The sequence below is a fragment of the Molossus molossus genome, unplaced genomic scaffold (assembly GCF_014108415.1).
Source record: "Molossus molossus isolate mMolMol1 unplaced genomic scaffold, mMolMol1.p scaffold_m16_p_14, whole genome shotgun sequence".
In the NCBI taxonomy this organism is placed as follows: domain Eukaryota; kingdom Metazoa; phylum Chordata; class Mammalia; order Chiroptera; family Molossidae; genus Molossus; species Molossus molossus.
In genome coordinates this window covers 1,510,792-1,528,620 of record NW_023425349.1, presented here as the reverse complement: position 1 = coordinate 1,528,620, position 17,829 = coordinate 1,510,792, and the positions used below count along the sequence as shown (strand labels likewise).

At 59.2% G+C, this 17,829-nt stretch overlaps 2 protein-coding genes across 5 annotated transcripts; one reads left to right on the top strand and one right to left on the bottom strand.

Annotated features, from left to right (window-relative positions):
• Positions 1 to 1,039: 1,039 nt before the first annotated feature.
• PMPCA (peptidase, mitochondrial processing subunit alpha) lies at positions 1,040 to 9,446 on the bottom strand. 3 transcript variants are annotated; one of them, XM_036260721.1, is made up of 13 exons: positions 9,376 to 9,446; positions 8,360 to 8,562; positions 7,911 to 7,990; positions 7,601 to 7,683; positions 6,268 to 6,362; positions 5,551 to 5,651; positions 5,002 to 5,265; positions 4,637 to 4,729; positions 4,435 to 4,553; positions 4,245 to 4,335; positions 4,084 to 4,146; positions 2,612 to 2,756; positions 1,040 to 2,001 (listed from the first exon to the last, which is right to left on the bottom strand). In XM_036260721.1, the coding sequence occupies exons 1-13, from the start codon at positions 9,444 to 9,446 to the stop codon at positions 1,832 to 1,834; spliced, it is 1,578 nt and encodes a 525-aa protein (XP_036116614.1). In that variant the 3' UTR covers positions 1,040 to 1,831. The 3 variants fall into 3 exon arrangements, with proteins under 3 accessions (XP_036116614.1, XP_036116616.1, XP_036116615.1); XM_036260723.1 differs by lacking the exon at positions 9,376 to 9,446 and having other exon boundaries at positions 6,268 to 6,360; positions 8,360 to 8,474; XM_036260722.1 differs by lacking the exons at positions 6,268 to 6,362; positions 9,376 to 9,446 and having other exon boundaries at positions 1,832 to 2,001; positions 8,360 to 8,474.
• Positions 9,447 to 9,690: 244 nt separating this feature from the next.
• ENTR1 (endosome associated trafficking regulator 1) lies at positions 9,691 to 16,447 on the top strand. 2 transcript variants are annotated; one of them, XM_036260726.1, is made up of 9 exons: positions 9,691 to 9,760; positions 9,924 to 10,073; positions 11,414 to 11,529; positions 11,766 to 12,167; positions 12,958 to 13,031; positions 14,166 to 14,277; positions 14,508 to 14,570; positions 14,850 to 14,989; positions 15,470 to 16,447. In XM_036260726.1, the coding sequence occupies exons 1-9, from the start codon at positions 9,691 to 9,693 to the stop codon at positions 15,567 to 15,569; spliced, it is 1,227 nt and encodes a 408-aa protein (XP_036116619.1). In that variant the 3' UTR covers positions 15,570 to 16,447. The 2 variants fall into 2 exon arrangements, with proteins under 2 accessions (XP_036116619.1, XP_036116618.1); XM_036260725.1 differs by lacking the exon at positions 9,924 to 10,073.
• The last annotated feature ends 1,382 nt before the right edge of the window (positions 16,448 to 17,829 follow it).

The following is a 17,829-nucleotide window of genomic DNA, read 5'->3' as shown; positions in this document are numbered from 1 at the left end:
TGGGGATCAAGCCTGCAGCCCGGGCATGTGCCCTGACCAGGAACGGAACCAGGACCTCAGTCCGTGGGCTGACGCTCCATCCACTGAGCCACACCGGCCGAGTTAAAGTGAATACTTTGGATGTGAACAAATCATGAAGTCAGTTCCAACGACTAGAAGACCCAACTGTGACTAGCATCAGCCTCCAAGATGAGCTTTAGGAGCACAAGCGCCCACCTGATGGATGAGGACGTCCCACCGAGCCGGCTCAGCCAATCCGGGCACCTCAAAGTGTTCGGACCGTGTGTAGAATTCTGCTAGTGTGCTGCTGTTAGACTCCATCAACTGAAAACCTTACACATCTGGTAAGATCACGGGTCAAAAGCTCAGTGATTCACTTGAACACCAGCCACTAGGTTTTAGATGGATGGAATTTCACTGGGCAAATCAGTTTAAAAACTTCAAAGCAATGCAAATGAAGTGGCCAGTCTCTGGAAAAGAGGCTTCGTGAGGGTGGTCTCGGGAGCCCAGCTCTCGCTCAGGCCGAGCTGTCGTCAGCTCAGCGACAGCCAGCCCGCTGGTCCCTGGGAAGCACGGTGCTGACCAATGGGGCAGCGAGGTCATGTCCAGGGCAGGGAGGGTGGTCCCCATGAGGCTGAGGGAATGAAGAACCTGGGCCCTGAAGGGGGCAGGGGAGCCCCGCAAGCAAACTGAAACTTTAGGGCCAGCTTCCAAAACAGACACCTGATTAGCAGTTTCTAGAACGTTCATCAAGATGCCGGGTCCTGAGAAGTCCAAGCCCAGCCCGGAAGGAGCTGACAGGTGAGGCCCCTTCACTCACGTTCGCGGGGTGGGCCTGCCCCTGCAGGCGCTTCCCCAGTGTGGCACCAGGGCAGTGGAGCAGCGTCTGCAGTCGGACTCAGTACCCGGCTCCGCAGCCGACAGCCCATGGCAAGTGGTGTACAGAGGGCAGCGGGACCGGGCGGCCGCCCGCACTGGGGGTGCTATGAAGGCACCTGGCAAGCCCCGACAAATCACAGCGCAGAACGGCAGCAGTGCACACAGGTTTATTTGACTTCCTTACCCCCCACCCCCGGCTTCCTAGGGCCACAGAATGGATGACATGCGGACCTCTCCCCAGCACCTGTGCAATGCCAGCAGCTGTGTGCCGGGCACTGCCCAGGTCTGGGAGCCGTGCATCTGTCACCAGTCGTGTGACCTTCTACTGCTGAACCTACAGCTTCTGAATCTTCCCCTTTTAAAACGTGACCACCGACCACCAAATCTAAGAAGCCCCCTACCCCATGTGTTCCGACACCCCTGAAACCAGACCCATCTTTCAATACACAGCAAGAGGCTTGCAACACGGAGTCAAGCTGAAGGCTCCCGGGGAGAAAGCGAAGGGCCGCTCCCGCGCCGTTGCAGGAAAGTTGCCAGTTGTGAGCCTTTTAACAGCCCCGCCCCAGGTCAAGGGTGGAGACAGTGGGCACAATCTATCATCGTGTCAGTGGACACGCACCCCACACAGGAAGCGGCGGCTCGGGTGGTGGCAGGCCCCTCAGAAAGCCAAGCAGGGCTGATGGCGCCCTCGCCTTGGCGATGAGCTGGTGTGGCACTTGCCCACCCTGACCACTGGACTTGTGACCTCACGGTGGCCCCACCTGCTGAGACTCACAGGTGTGCGCACCCACCGGCTTCACTACAGCAGCTGCTAGGCGCGGGGCTGGGCTGTGCGGTGGCACTGAATGTGGCCGTGATGTTTGGGGGGTGCGCCCTGCAGTTTGCGTCGTTCATGAGTTTTTGCACTAAATTCATCTCCAAAGAAACATGTGTGGAAACACACCACATCCGTCTACCGGAAGAGCCGGTAGGTCCTGGGCAGGCGCCCGTCTCTGCTGGACAGCGCTGCTTGGATGTGCTCGTAGGCTGGCAGGTCGCGCAGGTCGCCCAGGGCAGCCACCGCCGGCTTCCCGCGCAGCATTTTAGAAGCAACTCTCTTGATGTCCTCTGGCTTCACGCTGCCTGGCACAGGGAACAAAGACAGGGATGGCCTGACGCACACACCGTTCCATGTCTCCAGGTCGCTGAACGGACGGGGGACCCCAGGCAGCTCATCTATCACCACCACCCAGGGGAGGAGGCTGGGGACTCGAGGGCCCAGGTGCAGCTGTGTGGGGACTGCATGGTGAGTCAGCGCAAGGACAGGAACAAGTTTTGTTTAGTGAATGCGCAAGTGTCAAAGGTTTAAAATGACTTTTCAAGTGCATCAGGACATGCCCACCCCAACAAGAATTAAGTAAAAAGAGTCAGTGGCTGAGCAGAGAAGGCAAACCATCCTCGGGCAGCGTGGCCAGAGGGGAGGGGGAACGGGAGCAGGGGCTGCACGCTGGCCTTGGGCAGGGAAGCCAGGAACCCACAGCCCTGCCAACGCACCCTGCTCTTAAGGTGAGGTCACAGGGAGAGAGCCCTGTCACACTCAAAGGTCTAAGGGGGGACGAAACCCACGAACTCCAAGGGACGCTACAGAGCTGTACCAGATTCACACCAGGTGACTCGCCTCACGACAGAGACAGTGCTGACCCTTTGGGGTCACAGAACTAAATGCAGCGCCGGCCAAGACCGCAGTACTCACGGATGAGCGCGCACAGCTCGTGGGGCAGCTTCCTGGAGCGGGTCGCCAGCACCTGCCTCCCCACGTCCTCGAAGATCACAGGCCTGGACTCCAGGTTCATCATCAGCATGGACATCAGCTGCGTCTTGGCTCGCTCCAGCTCCACCTGAGGGTCGACAGCCCAGTCCCGTGGTCCAGCTCCCATCCCAGCCGGGCACTCACCGCGGCCCCGCCAGCCGAGTGCTCGGGAAATGTGACCAGGCCCAAGGTCTGCAACAGGGGCTGCAGCCCAAGCCCTGAGCACAGCCCGTCCCACTTCCGTGCGTTTTCTGGGTCAGGGCTGGAAGCACAATGAACAGGGCTTTTGCACACTTGAAACGAGGGAGAAACGTGCTCCCTGGAGCTCTGGTTCACTTTTTGAAAAGTGTGCCGCACAGAAGGGAAAGGGGGAGATGTCACACACTCAGATTCCAGGACCCCAAAGCTGGACACATGTCAAATCATGAGAAAAAGGAATTCAACACGGACTTCCGGGCTCCCCCCCAGTCCAGGCAACTGTCCTCCTCACTCCCTGGGAAATTCTGAGGGAACCAGTTCAATCTACCGACTCCATCGTGAGCCCTTCCGACCAAGTGTGAGACTTGAAACGGGGAGTGCAGCCAGGCCGGCTCAGGAGGTCCGCTGAGCCCAGATCGGACTCGGAGCTGTGTGAAAGGCGACCCGATGGCTCTGGGACCCAAGACTTCGAGAACAAACGGCAGACTGGCTGTCGACTCTCATTCTTTAAGTAAAGTAACTCCTACTTTAGGGACAGATTCTTTTTATCTCTGCAACTTCCCGCAAATACTTCACGTTTACCCCACAGGCCTTCGCAGCAGGACCTCATGGAACCCCCCAAGTGGCTTGTGAGCACACCTTTCTTTTAAATCAAGACTTCCTTCTGCTTAGGAAGGGACCACGTGATTGGTACAGAAAACGTGGAATGTGCAGAGAAAGATCTGAGGGCGAAGTGCACCAACCCGAGGTACAGCCCACACGCTGGGCTGGTACACGTGCATGTGTGTCTACACGTGTGTGTGCGTGTGCATAAAATCTGCAATTTGCACCAGCTCTGGCCCAGGACATAACAAGACGTCTGGGCACGTAAGGCATCAAAACTTGAGCTAGAAACCCAGGAACTAAAAAGCTAGGAGCTCCCCGAGTGGCTGCTCCTTCTATCTGGTGCTACTCTATCTCACACCGCTCTACAGGGCAACCGAGGACCTAGACTTGTCTGTAACAGGTTTGTCGGTATACCTGAAAAGGACACCTGGCAGATACAGCATGCAGGGGGCCAGCCAGGTGCAAGCAGACTGGGTACCCTGGGTGCAGACTAGGGAAGGCTCCGCACAGGCACAAGCTCAGCCGCAGATGGGTCAGCGGGTGGGCTGGGCACAGAGGACAGCTTGCCCAGCGCGGTGGGGATGTGAGAAACGGCACCCTGCCCTCCTTACCACATCCACAGTCCCACCCATTAGGATGAACTCCTTCGTGATGATCTCAACCATCTCTCGAACCTGTGGAGCAGGCATGAGGAGGAGGCGTGAGCTAGCAGGGGGCGCCCCACTCCCAGAGCAGCTTTATCTGAGGCAGGACTGCGGCAGGCCGGCCTCACCTGTCTGGGGTCAGCGCTGGCGTGGATGCACAGGAGGCCCGTGTCCTCGTAGCTGTGGTGGTAGGAGGTCGCATTGTACATCCAGTGGTGCCTGTGGGGACGTGGGGACATCTGGAAGGTGGCGGCATAGTCTAACGCCCCTCAACTGGACCTGTGGCCCTGGGGACAGCGAGTGGAAAACGTCACCCACCTGTTGAGCACGTTGAGGTAGAGCCGGGTGAACATGCCCTTGCCGGGACCGCCGGCCGAGAAAGAGCCGCCGCCGCCCATCATCATGTTCAGCACAGCGAAGGGGATGAAGTCTGCCTCCTGCAGGGACCAGAGAACAGAGCTCAGCCGAGGAGACAGGCCCGGCCCGGGCAGCAGCACGGTGGGAGCCAGCGGGGACTTACCAAGAAGGAACAGCTCTCCAGTCCTATCATGATGTGTGTGAGCTCGGGGAACGGGGCAGGGCCCAGGCTGACCTGCGACATGTCTCTTTCTAGCTGTAACGTGAGGAATGAACAGTGAACCAGCCCCCGCACCCCAACAACTCAGGTCAGATCTACCCTCAACCCACCCTGAAACTAAACAAGTCCTAACAAGCCCTCAACTCCAGAGGGAACACGTATCATGCTGAGACCAGAACATGTTCAAGATAAAGCCACAAACACACAGTTCGTTATAACACCTTCAGAACAAATACAAAAATGAACTAAAACCTGAGGTCATACAAGCATCCCTGACCCGAGGTCAGAGATCGTGTGTCCCGCTTTACCTTCACGACCCCCCCGGTGTACTGTGCCACCGATCGGTCGACATCCACAGGGGCCTCGCTTCCCCAGGCCGGCCGGGTGCCCAGGAGGTACTTCCTGGCGCATTCCACCAGGTGGTCGTGCTCAATGCCCACCCCTGCCAGCACCATGCGGTCGGGGGTGTAGTAGTTTCTCAGGTAGGAATGGAGCACTTCTCGGTCAATCTTCGCTATGTTCTCAGTGGGGCAGAAACGGTGGAGGCCGACGGTGTTCTCCTTGTAAGCCGCCTGACAACAGGAGTGAGAGAAACATCGTCACAGGAGGACGCCCCAGTTCCTGAGCGCACTGGTCCGCTGCCACCCGGCCTCCTGGAGAAGCCGCCACCACTCCGCTAGCTACACCTGGTCAGTGACAGCCTCGGGTTACCAAAGGGAAATCCACCTCTCCCACATGGAAAGCTACCAGACGATAACACGAAGGCTCGGTCTAGAGACGGAGTGGGAGAGACCCTGTTACTGCAAGAACTAGAAAGTTAAAAACCGGCGCAGACAGGTTTAGAGATTAGCCCTCACCTCGTGGACCATCTCGGTGAGAAGTGGCTCCGGGTCAGGCCGCATATTGAGGTCCTCCAGCTCAAAGCGGACAGCCATTCGCGCCATCTCGATCTCTTCCTCTGCAAGAGACACAAAAGTAAAGTTCAGACTGCACAGGCCCGGGGGACACGTGAGCAAGGGGGAAGCGCCCTGCTCTGAGCCTGGGCTGCCTTCCCTGGAGGCACTGACCCTGGACCTGCTGAGCTGTGTGAGGACGACAGTGGGTGGGCTGCTGAGACGGGCACAGCCTAGTGTCAGCTAACTGTAACAAGTACCAGAAAGACCCGAGCGCAGAGCTGCGGCCCTGGCCAGGATGCACGAGGCAGTGGTGAGACCCACTGCGACAGCAACAGGGCCCACGCCTGCCCCTCCTGACGGGGAGCTCAGAGCCCTGCATTTGTCAGGCTGCTGAAAGGATGGACAGGAATGGACAGGGACAGGTCAGCCGAGGTGCACAAAGATAGGCGAGATGTGCTTCTGAAACGAAAGAACCAATTTCGCTAACAAGCCAGGGGCAAGGAGGTGTCTGGAGTGCTAAGTGACCTCCCCGCTCATCAGCATCACTTCCAGTGAAAGCGTCACAAACCATGGGCAGGTGAGCTGACGCCTCCCACAACACAATGCTCGCCCCCACGGGCAATGCTCCCGCACACCCGTGCCCCAACCCCGCCAGCCCCTCAAGCAGCCTGGACACACCTGTGAGCCGGGGGTGCAGGACCACGTCAGCCAGCAAGCCGACCACCGTGTCCAGGCCTTTAGAATCTGCAGACACAGCGTACATGGTGGTGTCTCTGGAAAGACAGCACAGCCAGCACTGAGGTTGTGACGAGCGGGCCGGGGGCTCTTCAGCACCTGGCCTCTCCCTAGTCCCATCTTCGAGGGCAAACTCTCAGCAAGCGGAAACCACAGCTGCAAGAAGGCCGCGCTGACAAGACGCCGTCCGGCCAAAACGGACAAGGTAGCTCTGCGTTCTCTCAAGCACAGGCCCCTTCATCCCGTGGCCTGTCTCCTGAGTGAGCTGATTAGTCCACCTGGTGCATCAGCTCACAGCACAACGCAGTGACCACACGGGCACCGAGTCAACCCGGAGAGCCAGGAGATGCACCACAGACCCGGGGAGTCTGCAGGACAGACAACTGCCACGCGGACAAGCGAACCTACGAGGCGGGACAGGGCCACCAGTGCCTTCGCAGGGCAGAGCCATTCTCAGTGGGGCTGCAGGACCACATGGGACAGCAGCAGGGACAAAAACCTGAGCTGAGAATGAGTGAGCGTGTCTGGGTCAGGACACTGGTCAGAGATTGGAGGCAAAACCACAGAGGGTCTAACAGTAGGCAATGAGCCTGAATTCACTGATGGGCAGCTGGGAGCCAGCGGTTTCAGAACAGACCTTTCCTGAAAACGTGAGCACGTTACTGACGCTCACTCTGGCATGCGGGTCTAGAGAATCAACTACTTACACAGTGTGACCTTTGTCCATGCATCTCGCGTTGCCCTGAACAGAGCTTTCCGAACCTTTCTGAACGTGCTCCACACGAAGACACAAGCACCGCCCGGCCCTGCCCCCAGATCTGAGCTCCAGCCACGAGGGACCTTTCCCTGTCCTCGAGCAGACCGCTGTTCTTCTAGGCTGAGCCTTTGCACCTGCTGCTCCTAGGGCTGGGGCTCCTCTCTCAAGAGCCAGGCCCAATGTCGCGTTCCCTGCCGTTCCTTTCCTGACTGCAAACCAGTTCCGCGGCTCGTGCCCCCTGCTCCCACCACCCTTGGTTCCTGGCTCTCGCGTCCCCAGTGCCCAGCTATTGCCTGGCTCAAATCACAGGGTGAGCGGCCTCCTGGGAACTGCTCATCCCTCAAAATGTGTTCCTCTATGTACACGTGTGCTTCGCCACCCAACTCTGCCCCAGCGAGGGCTCACTTCTCGCCAACGAGCTCCATGGCCTCTCTGAGGAGGGGCTCAGGGGGACTCTGCCCAAGAATGAGAGCGGTTCCACGTGGACGAAGATAAGCGCGTGTGTAAAAGCTGGGGTACCTTGATGTCTGGCAGTCACAAATGCCCCCGTGCTTTTCCAAGGTGAGCAGAATCCTGTCTCTGCTGTCAAAGCGATCAGTGGACTAGTAAAAACAAGAAAGCCTATTCAGGTTTTAGCAATCCAAAACCACCCCTAAAGCACGATTTTTAGGGGGGAAGATTTACTTTTGCTTTCAAAACACATGAAATCAAACCTTTTGTTACCATTAACTTGGCAACCTAATCACCGGCTAAAATAACCATTCAAAAAAGAAAAATTATATAGATTCCTCCCAACTATACTCTCAAAATTCACAAACTGGACACTGACCGAAAATGCCAGCTTTTCCAAAAAGTGAGCAATTCCACCAAGGTATTTTGCTTCATATCTCGATCCTGAATTAATAAGAACTGGCAACAGGGGGAGGAAAAAAAGACAGATTAAACCAACATTCAAACAGATTTACTCAAATAAAACCTCAATATTGTGAGTACAACTAAACGGACAGACTTATGAAGGTGAGGAGTCCGTTCATTGCTTTGGTTGCCATGGTTTCAGAGCCATGTATGTAAGTTGACGTTTACAGAACAGCTTGGTTTACATTTGCGGTGGCTGACAATTTCCAGTTACCCAAAAGCAGAAAAGGGGGGAGAAAACCCCCCTGAAACGGCCACCACTCACCCCGCAGTCGCTGCGTTCAGACCTCACAGGGGCTTTCACCCAGGAAGCACCTGGCAAAGGGCACCCCCCACCCTACCCCCAGCAGCAGCAGCACTTACTTCCTACCGTACAAAACTGCCCAAACTTGTTTTGGGAGGCCACACGAAGCCCGTTTTCCAGCGTGGTGACTTTGGTCTCGAACTTCTCCTGTCCATCGACCGTGGCAAAAATGGGTCTGGGCACGCCGGGCAAGGGGGCGGAGAGCGGGACGTTGGGGTAGGCGCCACCGCTGCTGAACTGCCTGTGCGCAGGGGCCCCGAACCTGAAACAGAGAGGTGCCCCGTGGAGACGGACCTGCGATGCCGGCACCTGTGGGACCGCTTAGGGGCGCGTCCCGTCTTGTCTGCACTGGAAGGGGACACACGCGTCCCTGCTCCACGGCCTGCAGGTGCAGAGTCAGCGTGGCCAGGAGCACCGCGCCCCTCCGCACACAGGGCAGTCAGAGCAGCAGCTCTCGGGGTGCGGGTGCGGGTGCGCCCACCCCGGGGCTCTGGCCGCCCGCCCCGCCCCCACCGGCCCGGTCACAATGGCGCCGCCCGCCCCGCATGGCTGCCCGGCCCGGGCCCCTCCCTGTGCGGGTCTGGACGCCCGGCCCCGACAGACCCTGCTCCTGAGGTCAGGCCCGGCCGCCGTACGCGCCGCGGGGCCGGGCCAGGCGGCCCACCCGTCCGCGCCCGCATGAGCGCGCCGGGGCGAGGGCCCCCGGGGGTGCAGGCCGCGGCGTGGACCGAACCCCGGCTCCGCCCGCTCGGGCTCGGGCTCCGGAGGGGCGCGCGGCACGAAGGGGCCGGGCGCAGGCGACGCGTGACCGGGGCCCAGGCCCGTCGGCCCGGGAGTGGAGGGCGGAGGCGGCCCCAGCAGCCGGGCGGCGGGGAGCCGGATGGGGAACGGGGCCCGGGCCGGGAGCGCCGGGCAGGGAAGCGCCGCGGTCGCCTCGGGGACGAGGCCGGGGTCCCGCAGTCCGAGCCCGCCCGCCCGGCGCCACGTGTGGGCGCCGGGGAGCCAGAGGCCGAGCTCCCGGAGAGACGCCGGCCGCCCCGGGCCCCGGCCGAGCCCCAGCCGGCCGCCGGCTCACCTCAGCCGCGAGCGGCCCCACGAGCGCGAGCCCCCGAGCAGCCGCGTCGCCGCCAGCACCACCGCCGCCATCTTGCGTCGCCGCCCGCCGCTTCTGCCGTCACTTCCGGCGGCGCCTCGCCCCCCCGGCGCCGGCCCGCGGCCTTCCGGCGCTCGCTTCCGGTGCTCGGAGCGGAAGCCGCGGCGAGAGGCTCGGAGCGGCGTCCGAGCGGCGGGAGACGGGGCCGTGGGACTCGGGCCGCGGCCGGCGCGGAGCCGGGGCCATGGGGCGGCCGCTGCCGGGCTAGGGAGGGCCGGCGCCCCCGGGCCCGCGGCGATGGCGGGCTACGTTCGCCGCCCGGGCGCCACCCCGCTGTCCCGGGCCCGCAGCCTCGTCATTCCGGACGGTGAGCGGCGGGGCGGCGGGCGGCCGGGCGGGCGGGCGGGGGGGGGGAGTCGGCCCGCGGCGGCGCCAGGCTCCGGGCCTCGCCAGGCGGCGCCCGGCCCAGGTGAGGCGGCCCCATGGCGCCGGCGCGGCGCGCGGTGAAGTCGCTCTTGTTGTTATTCCAGCTGCAAGGTTCTTTGAGCGCCGGTCTTGTCTCCCCCAGCTAGACTGTGAGCGCCCCCCTGGCAGGGACCCGGACCCCCACTTCCTCGGCGTTCGGCCGACGTTTATGTGCTATGTGCCCAGTCCGGTGCTAGCTTCCGTGGGAGACGCAGGTGAGAGCCGAGCCGCAGGGACCCCGGGCGCGCTGCCCGCGGTCGCCCCGCCGCAGCCTCCACTCGCCCCTTACCCGGCGGTGCGCGCTGAGCGCCACGGGGTGCCCGGCCGCGGGGCCGCCGAGGTGGAGAGCTTCCTGCCGCAGGAGCTTCCAGTCTGGTCTTGGGGAGACCCTCCCCCCCAGACAGTTCCCTGTAGGATGGCCAGCGTGCTTCCCGGTGCTGGAGGGAGAGCGAGGAGCCCTCGACCGCAGGCGCGATTGGAAACCAACCCGCTGCAGCCTCAGTCTCCCCAAGCGGCTGCCCGCCTGCCCTCCAGGGGCGAGAGTTTAGGTGGTCAGTCAGGGCCCGGCAGGTGGAGGCATCCCCGGGAGCATTCGCAGGTATCCCAGACGGGAGGACACGCTGCCCCGCTGAGCGTCAGAACCTACAGGGAGCTTTTTCAGAACTGCAGGCCGGGCCCGGAAAGCAGACCACCCCTGGGGCAGGAGCCCGCCCAGGGGCTTGTATTTTAAAGGTCCCCCAGGCTGTCAGGGAAAGTTGTGGTTGCCGAGGATCCTCGTGACCGAGGGGACGGCAGTGTCTCTGCAGATCTTGTCTACAGAAAGGGGAAGTGTACTGAGCAAGGTGTATCAGGAGCCCAGGAGACACGTTTTGGGGGTAGAGAACTTCTGCAATCCCTTCTTTCTCTCTGCAACACTAAGTCGCAGGTCTGTGCCTGGGCTGGGATCGTCCACCTGGCAGTGTACACCTAATGTGCCTGTAGCCGCCAGAACAGATGGGCGGAATCACGGGTTCAGCCGGGACCCTAGGGTAGAAGGAAGGAGAGTACAACCCGAGACATAAGGGGTAGCAGGAAAGTGGGAAGTCACTCCTAGGCGTCTGAGAGACAGCAAGGGCTGGAATCACAAGAGCCAACTTTAAAACAAGGTTGGCACCTGGGCACTGACGACTGGTAGACTGAAACAGCCGCAGTGCGGCTGGTCAGGTAGTGGGAAGGTGAGAAGGGGGTGGGGAAGGGAGAGAGAAAAGGGTGGGTGAGGAGGGGAAGGACGGAGGTGCGGCAGTGATCCCCAGCTTGGCGGGCCTTTGGAGCTGGGACAGCCGCCCCCACCAGGTGGTCTCTGCACCAGAGCTGTGGCAACCAAGGCTGAGGAGGGAAAGGAGGACGAGAAAGTAGATCCGCCTTACCGGCCAGTTTTCTAAATGCTTCCTGGTGTCTGAGTTCTGGTGCATTGACCAGGGTGGCATTCCCGGTTTTAGATGGGGTCCTGTCCTGGAAAGAGAAATTTGATGACCTTCAGGAGACTTCACATTTGTGACATTTGTCATTATTTCAGATGATAAGCTTGGAGATCTCGAAGAGGCAAATCCATTCTCCTTTAAAGAGTTTCTGAAAACCAAAAACCTCAGCCTATTGAAAGAAGACACAGCCAACAGCAGACTTCATTCAAAGGTACACTTCAGGAGTCGTTTGCTGTGACTTGACAGAAACCCCCAGAGCACGTGCCCTGATTTGCAGGGTTCCTTGGAGGAGGTTGTGCAAGAGACATGGGGAAAGCCAGGCAGCTGCTGCTGGTGGGGAAGTTGTGTGGCTCCTTCCCTGGTGGAGAGATGGAGCGTCTGTGTTCCAGGAAGACAGGCCTGCGGTGGCTTCTGGGTCTGAGCCTTGCCTCCCACTGTGTCTTGTAGGAAGCCACAAGGCACTCACTGGGACTCAACTGCAGCTCCCCGACCTCCCAAGCCATGAGCTTCGGCTTGGAATATCAGCAGCCGTTTTTTGAAGACCCAACAGGGGCTGGCGACCTTCTGGATGAGGACGAGGACGAGGACGGGTGGAACGGGGCCTATCTGCCATCCGCTGTGGAGCAGACACACTCAAGGGTCACAGCCAGTGCATCACCCTGCAGCACGTACATCTCCTTCTTCTCCAGCCCATCGGAGCTGGCGGGACCCGAGTCCCTGCCCCCCTGGACGCTGAGTGACTCTGACTCTCGTGGCTCTCCAGCGGCAAGCCCCGGTGCAGACTTTGCAGCCCACGGAGAGTCTCTGGGGGACAGGCACCTTCGGACGCTGCAGATAAGTTACGAAGCAGTAAGTGAGGGGGCTGTGCGTCGGCACCCTGGTACAGAGCCCGTGTCTGAGCAGTGTTCTTGGAGAGAACTGGAGCCTCCTGGTGTCCTCGGTGGCCTGGGTTGGGCTCCAGGACCAGACGGCCTGTGTTCAGCAGCCTGCTCCAGCGTCTCCGTGCTGACTGGGGACGTGTGAAGAGAGCTGGCTGTGATGGGCAGTGAGGTGCGGCCATGTGGAAATGGACGGAGCAAAGTTGAGACCCTCAGAGGGCTGCCCCGCAGATAAGGTCCACTCCACCTGTCAGCTGTGGCGTCTTGCTACGTGTTTTGAGAAGAGAAAATTTTAAGTGTTACAATGGCCGCCCTGGCCAGTTTGGCTCAGCAGTTAGAGCATCAGCCTGTGGACTGAAGGGTTGCGTGTTCGATTCTTGGTCAAGGGCACGTGCCTGCGTTGTAGGTTCGATCTCCTGCCCTGGTTGGGGTCATGCAGGAGGCAATCGATGTGTCTTCCTTGCATCGCTTCTCTCTCTTCTTCCCTTCTATTCTGTCTAAAGTTAATAGAAAAACATCCTTTAGTTAAGACTTAACAGAAAGGGGGGAAAAACATACATATATGTATACGTAGACTACGACGGCCTACAGAGGAGTTAGTGAGTAACGCTGGGTGGTGATCGAGCAGAGTTGCTGCCCTCGCCCGTGGTTTCTCTGCGAGCGGACTGTGGGTCCTGTTCTCCGCGAAGTTCAGCGTCGTCACAGAAGTGCAGGCCCTTCTGAGCAAGGCGCTGGCTTTCTAATGAGGACTTTCTCCACAGCTGAAGGATGAGAATCTGAAGCTAAGGAGAAAGCTGACCGAGGTGCAGAGTTTCTCCGAGACGCAAACCGAAATGTAAGCCTTTCTGTCGCTTGCGCTGCGGGGTGTGGGGCGTCCGTTCTGAAATGGGGACATGCGGTCAGACTCAGGCTGAGCCTCACTTCCTGTGTGTGTCCAGGTGCATTTTATTTTATTAGTACTTTTTTTTTTTTTTTTTTTTTTATCCTCACCCGAGGATATTTTTCCATTTTTTGTAGAGATAGAATGGGAGGGAGAAAGAGGAAGGGAGAGAGAGAGAGAAACATCTATGTGAAGGGACACATCGAGTGGCTGCCACCCGCACGACCGACCAGGGCCGGGGACAAACTGCAACCGAGGTACGTGCCCTTAGCGGGAACCGAACCCGGGTCTCTCAGGACCGCAGGCCGACGCTCTAACCGCTGAGCCAAACCGGCCAGGGCTTTATTAGTACTTTTTAATCTTCACTCAAGGATATTCAGATAGAGTGGGAGGGAGGGAGAGAGAGAAACATGACGTGAGAGGGACACATCATCTGGTTGCCTCCCACACGACCCTGACCAGGGCCGGGGACAAACCACAACCTGGGTATGTGCCCTTGACTGGAATCGAACCCACAACTCTCCACAGGCCTACGCTCTAACCGCTGAGCCAAACCGGCCAGGGCTCAAAGTGCATTTTATTTTACTTTTTTTATTTATTTACTTTTTTAAAACCCTCACCCGAGGACATTTTTCCATTTTTGTTTAGAAAGAGGGAGAGGGAGAGAAACATCAGCATGAGAGGCACACATCGACAGGTTGCCTCCCCCGCGACCCCAACCTGGGCCGGGGACACACTGCAGCCGAGGTACGTGCCCCTGACGGGAATTGAACCCGCGACTCATTGGTCTGTGGGCCGATGCTCTAACCGCTGAGCCAAACCGGCCGGGGCTCAGTGCATCTTAAACGTTGTCCCAAATCCACCACATTGAGGATGGAGCAGCGGACTGTCAGATGCCCCGCAGGGCCCATGGTTGGCACGCACCCAGACGTGCTGAGGTTGTCGCCTCACGACTGCCTCGCTGACAGTCCATTCCGCTACAGTGGGCATTTGTGGTCTGTAGTGATCGGCCCAATTGCAGTGTCTTTCTAAGTACTCCCAGGATTAGTCACGTGCGGTGTTAGTGACGCAGGTGTGTTCTTTAACAAGGGTGAGGACGCTTGAGCGGAAATTAGAAGCGAAAATGATCAAGGAGGAGAGTGACTACCACGACCTGGAGTCCGTGGTCCAGCAGGTGGAGCAGAACCTGGAGCTGATGACCGTACGCACGGGGTGGCCTGGGGGGCATTGTGAAGTGTCGGGTGTGTCATTTGAAGGTGGACCTGAGCTCTGCCCCGGCTGTTCTGGAAGCCAGCAGTGAGCAGGGCGGAACTGCTGTGAGGGGTCCCCTTGCGATGGCTGTGCCTAGGTGGGCGGGGCCACTGCTCAGGGCACAGGTGTCCACATGGCTGTATCAGTGATGCTTTTGGGGGTTTTTGTTTTTGGTGACAGAAACGTGCAGTCAAGGCAGAAAATCATGTCATGAAGCTGAAACAAGACATAAGCTTGCTGCAGGTAACTGGAAGGTCTTGAGTTTCACGTCTTTGTGAATTCAGTGATTCCAGAAAAGACAGGGAAGAACCCCTGCAGGCTTCCCTCCCGGCGGACCGCACGTACAGATGAAGGGACAGCTCCCGCTCCACCCGGGGTGGTGTCCTCAGCTCTCCCGTTCCCCTGGGCTGGTGGAGGGGAGGTGTTAGGAGAGGCCCGTCCTCTGCCACGGTGCCCTGTTGGCTTTGGGTGGATGCTCCCTATTCACCTTAAACTCCTTAACTGCTGCTCACTCCACCCCAGGCGCAGGTCTCAAACTTCAAGCGTGAGAACGAGGCCCTGCGCTCGGGCCAGGGCGCCAGCCTGACGGTGGTGAAGCAGAACACGGACGTGGCCTTGCAGAACCTCCGCATGGTCATGAGCAACGCGCACACCTCCATAAAGTGAGTGTCGGTCGCAGGGGCGGGGTTCCACACCGTGAGGGCACTGCCCACTGACCACAGTGGCAGGGCTCAGGGCGGGGGTGCACTTTTGATGGTCCAGTGAACCCCAAGGACATAGGGCGTACTGGACCAGGAGGCTCTAACCTCCTTTGTGGTGGTGGCTGTGTTTACCTGAGAGGGGTGAACGTTGAGGCGAATCCGTCACCCCACCCCCTCGAGCTGGCTCCTCGGAGGCCCCTGCAGGGTGCCTGAGCAGTGGAAGCTCCCGGGAGACAGTGGTGTCGCAGACAGTCCTCATACCTGTCTCCCGCGGACTGAACACTGGAGTGAGCAAGGCGCTCGTCCCGCTAACGGCAAGGGCCCCTCAGGGCTAAGCCAAGACTACACGTACCCGCGTGTGTCCCTGGACACCTCGCTTGCTCGGTCCCTCTTGCTCTGGTGAGCAGCGTGGCAGTTTGTAACACCGCGTTTCCATTCTAGGCAGCTAGTTTCTGGAGCTGAGACGCTGAACCTTGTTGCTGAAATCCTTAAATCCATAGACAGAATTTCTGAAATTAAAGAGGACGAGGAGGACTCTTGAGAAGCTTCTAGCTTGCAGCTCTGTTTACATCTTGAAATCACTACTTACTAAATTTTAAAATACCATTGTGTCTTAAAATACGCAGTCTTCACAGTAACCATGTTTATCATGAGATACCAATTTCATGACCTAGGGCAGTATTATTAGCCAGCCGCAAGGAGGAGCAGCTTCATGGCGGGTCCCGGTGAGCTTTCTCTGTGGCCCTTCCTTGGTGAACTCCCTGCGGCTATAGCACTGGTCTACTGGAAGACGTTTCATAAAAGCCACCGATTGAACGGTACCGAACAGGAAAACAGCAGTTCTCTGATGCGTGTCATCCGTTCTTATTCCAGAACGTTCATTCTAAGTTCAATCAATCATCCTTGATTTTACAAGTAAGGAAAACACTAAGTGAGCCGAAATTCCAATGATTGCCTTGGACAGAGGCTCGTGCCTTTCTGCCGTCACTCGGCCCCTCTGCTCAGTCCACTCCTGCAGCCTTCACAGGGGTGGCGCCTGCGAGTGGTGGCCTGAGTGTGGATGCCCCACGTGGTGGGCGCTGCCATCCTCCCGCAGGGACTGAGGTCGGCATGGATTCTACACTGTGAAGCCGTTGAAGTGCACCTCTTTAGCATTTTCGGGTTTGAAAAACTGTCTGACGGAGGGTTTTGATACATGTTCCAAGTGGCCTTTTGTACAATGGCGTTCAGAGCTCAGGAACTCAGAGGGTGTGCAGCGCCTGCTGGGTCAGCACCAGGTCGCCGGGCTGCCTTTCCAGCCGCTGACGTAGGGGCGTAGCATACTCTCTGTGCCGTTTTGGCTGTCTTCCTGTAGATGTTATTTTTAAAAATGTTCCCTCCTGTTCAGATTGACAGCTTTCTTAATAAATCTAAAATTCACTTGCTTTGTTCCTGTCTTCCTGACTTAGCCAGTTCTCTATGCTTGAGAATCGTGGGACTGTCCTCTTAACACCAGGGCACGCGCCTGGTCCTCGTCGTAGCGGGTGGTTTGTGCAGAAGTGTCAGCCCTGCCTGTGGATCCAGGAGAGCTCAGACCACTGCTGCCTGGCCGGGAGCAGGAGAGACTGGATTCCAGAACTGGAGCATTCTTAGGGGCCATGTGGCTGAATTTTCAAAAGATGATTGAACTGCTAGACCCTCTGATCTTAGCCACGGGGAAGAGCCTTCCAGAAATCACCGTGGAACTGTCCTTCAGCTCACCCGACTCACCTGCTCCGGCCTCTTGGCGAAATGTGGTTCTGCCTGCTTGAGACGGCAGTGTAGTTGGGAAGTGCTAGACGGAGGCTCGGTGTGCACACAACCGCTCTGGGAAGCCCGTACTAGTAGCCGGGGCTTCTGGGGGGTATGCCTGCCCACAGCCAGGCCCAAAACAGTAGCCACCCAGAGCACCCCTGCACTTCAGCCCCCTCAGAATGCTGTGGCTTTGGCAGAGGGTGGGATGGACGCAGACTTGATTACACAGCCCTCTTTTTGTCTAGTTTGAAGTGTTCCCCAGTAAAAGCCTTGAGCACAGAAGTCCTGCTAATGTTGACTGCCCACCTGCTCTGGATGGCGGAGCAGGAGCTGCTTCCTGGTTCTGCCCCTGCAGTGCCCAGGCGGACTGAGACCCCGCTGCACGCTGCCGGGGGAGGACAGCTCCTTCGGCTGGGGGTGGGGGGACAGCCATGGGCCGGGAGGTCCCAGTTCCATCCCTTCCGGGCACACGCCCAAGTTGCAGGCTCCACCCCCAGTGGGGAGCCTGTAGGAGGCAGCCCATGGATGTTTCTCACGCTTATGTTTCCCTCTCTTTCCCTTCCTCTCTCTAAAAAGTCGATTAAAAAATTAAAAAGAAAAAAAAAATTGCCCGGCACATCCAGTCCCCTCCTGCCCTGGGGCAGGCACCCCGCTGGCCCTGCAGAGACCCCTTGGCAGGTTTCCTCACTGGCGGCTCGTCCAGCACCCCAGATACAATTCACAGAGAAGAACGGAGCACAGACGGTACCTCCTGGGGTCCCGCGAGCTGGGCCGGGCCAGCATGGGCTGGGGACCGGCCCCACCGAGCATCCCGCCAGTCGGCCGCCAGGGGGCATGCGCGCGGGCAGTGCCGAGGGCTGCCGCGAGGGGGCAGCACCGGCCCGTCCACCGCCCAGGGCCCCTCCCGGCGTCCCCGGGCCTGGTGCGCAGCCGCGGGGGCGGGACTTCCGGCCCGCGGCGTAGTCTTGTGGCTGCGAGGAGCGCGAGGAGCGTGTGCCGCAGCGGCGGGGCTGCCGGCCGGCGAGGGC

Coding starts and splice junctions, on each gene's coding strand:
- PMPCA (XM_036260721.1), bottom strand. CDS start 9,446: ATGGCGGCGGTGGTGCTGGCGGCGACGCGGCTGCTCGGGGGCTCGCGC. Junction 6,363..7,600: donor TGTGACTGCCAGACATCAAG/GTACCCCAGCTT, acceptor CTGTCTTTCCAG/AGACACCACCATGTACGCTG. Junction 4,336..4,434: donor TACCTCAACGTGCTCAACAG/GTGGGTGACGTT, acceptor ACGTCCCCACAG/GCACCACTGGATGTACAATG.
- ENTR1 (XM_036260726.1), top strand. CDS start 9,691: ATGGCGGGCTACGTTCGCCGCCCGGGCGCCACCCCGCTGTCCCGGGCC. Junction 11,530..11,765: donor ACAGCAGACTTCATTCAAAG/GTACACTTCAGG, acceptor TGTGTCTTGTAG/GAAGCCACAAGGCACTCACT. Junction 14,990..15,469: donor AACGCGCACACCTCCATAAA/GTGAGTGTCGGT, acceptor TTTCCATTCTAG/GCAGCTAGTTTCTGGAGCTG.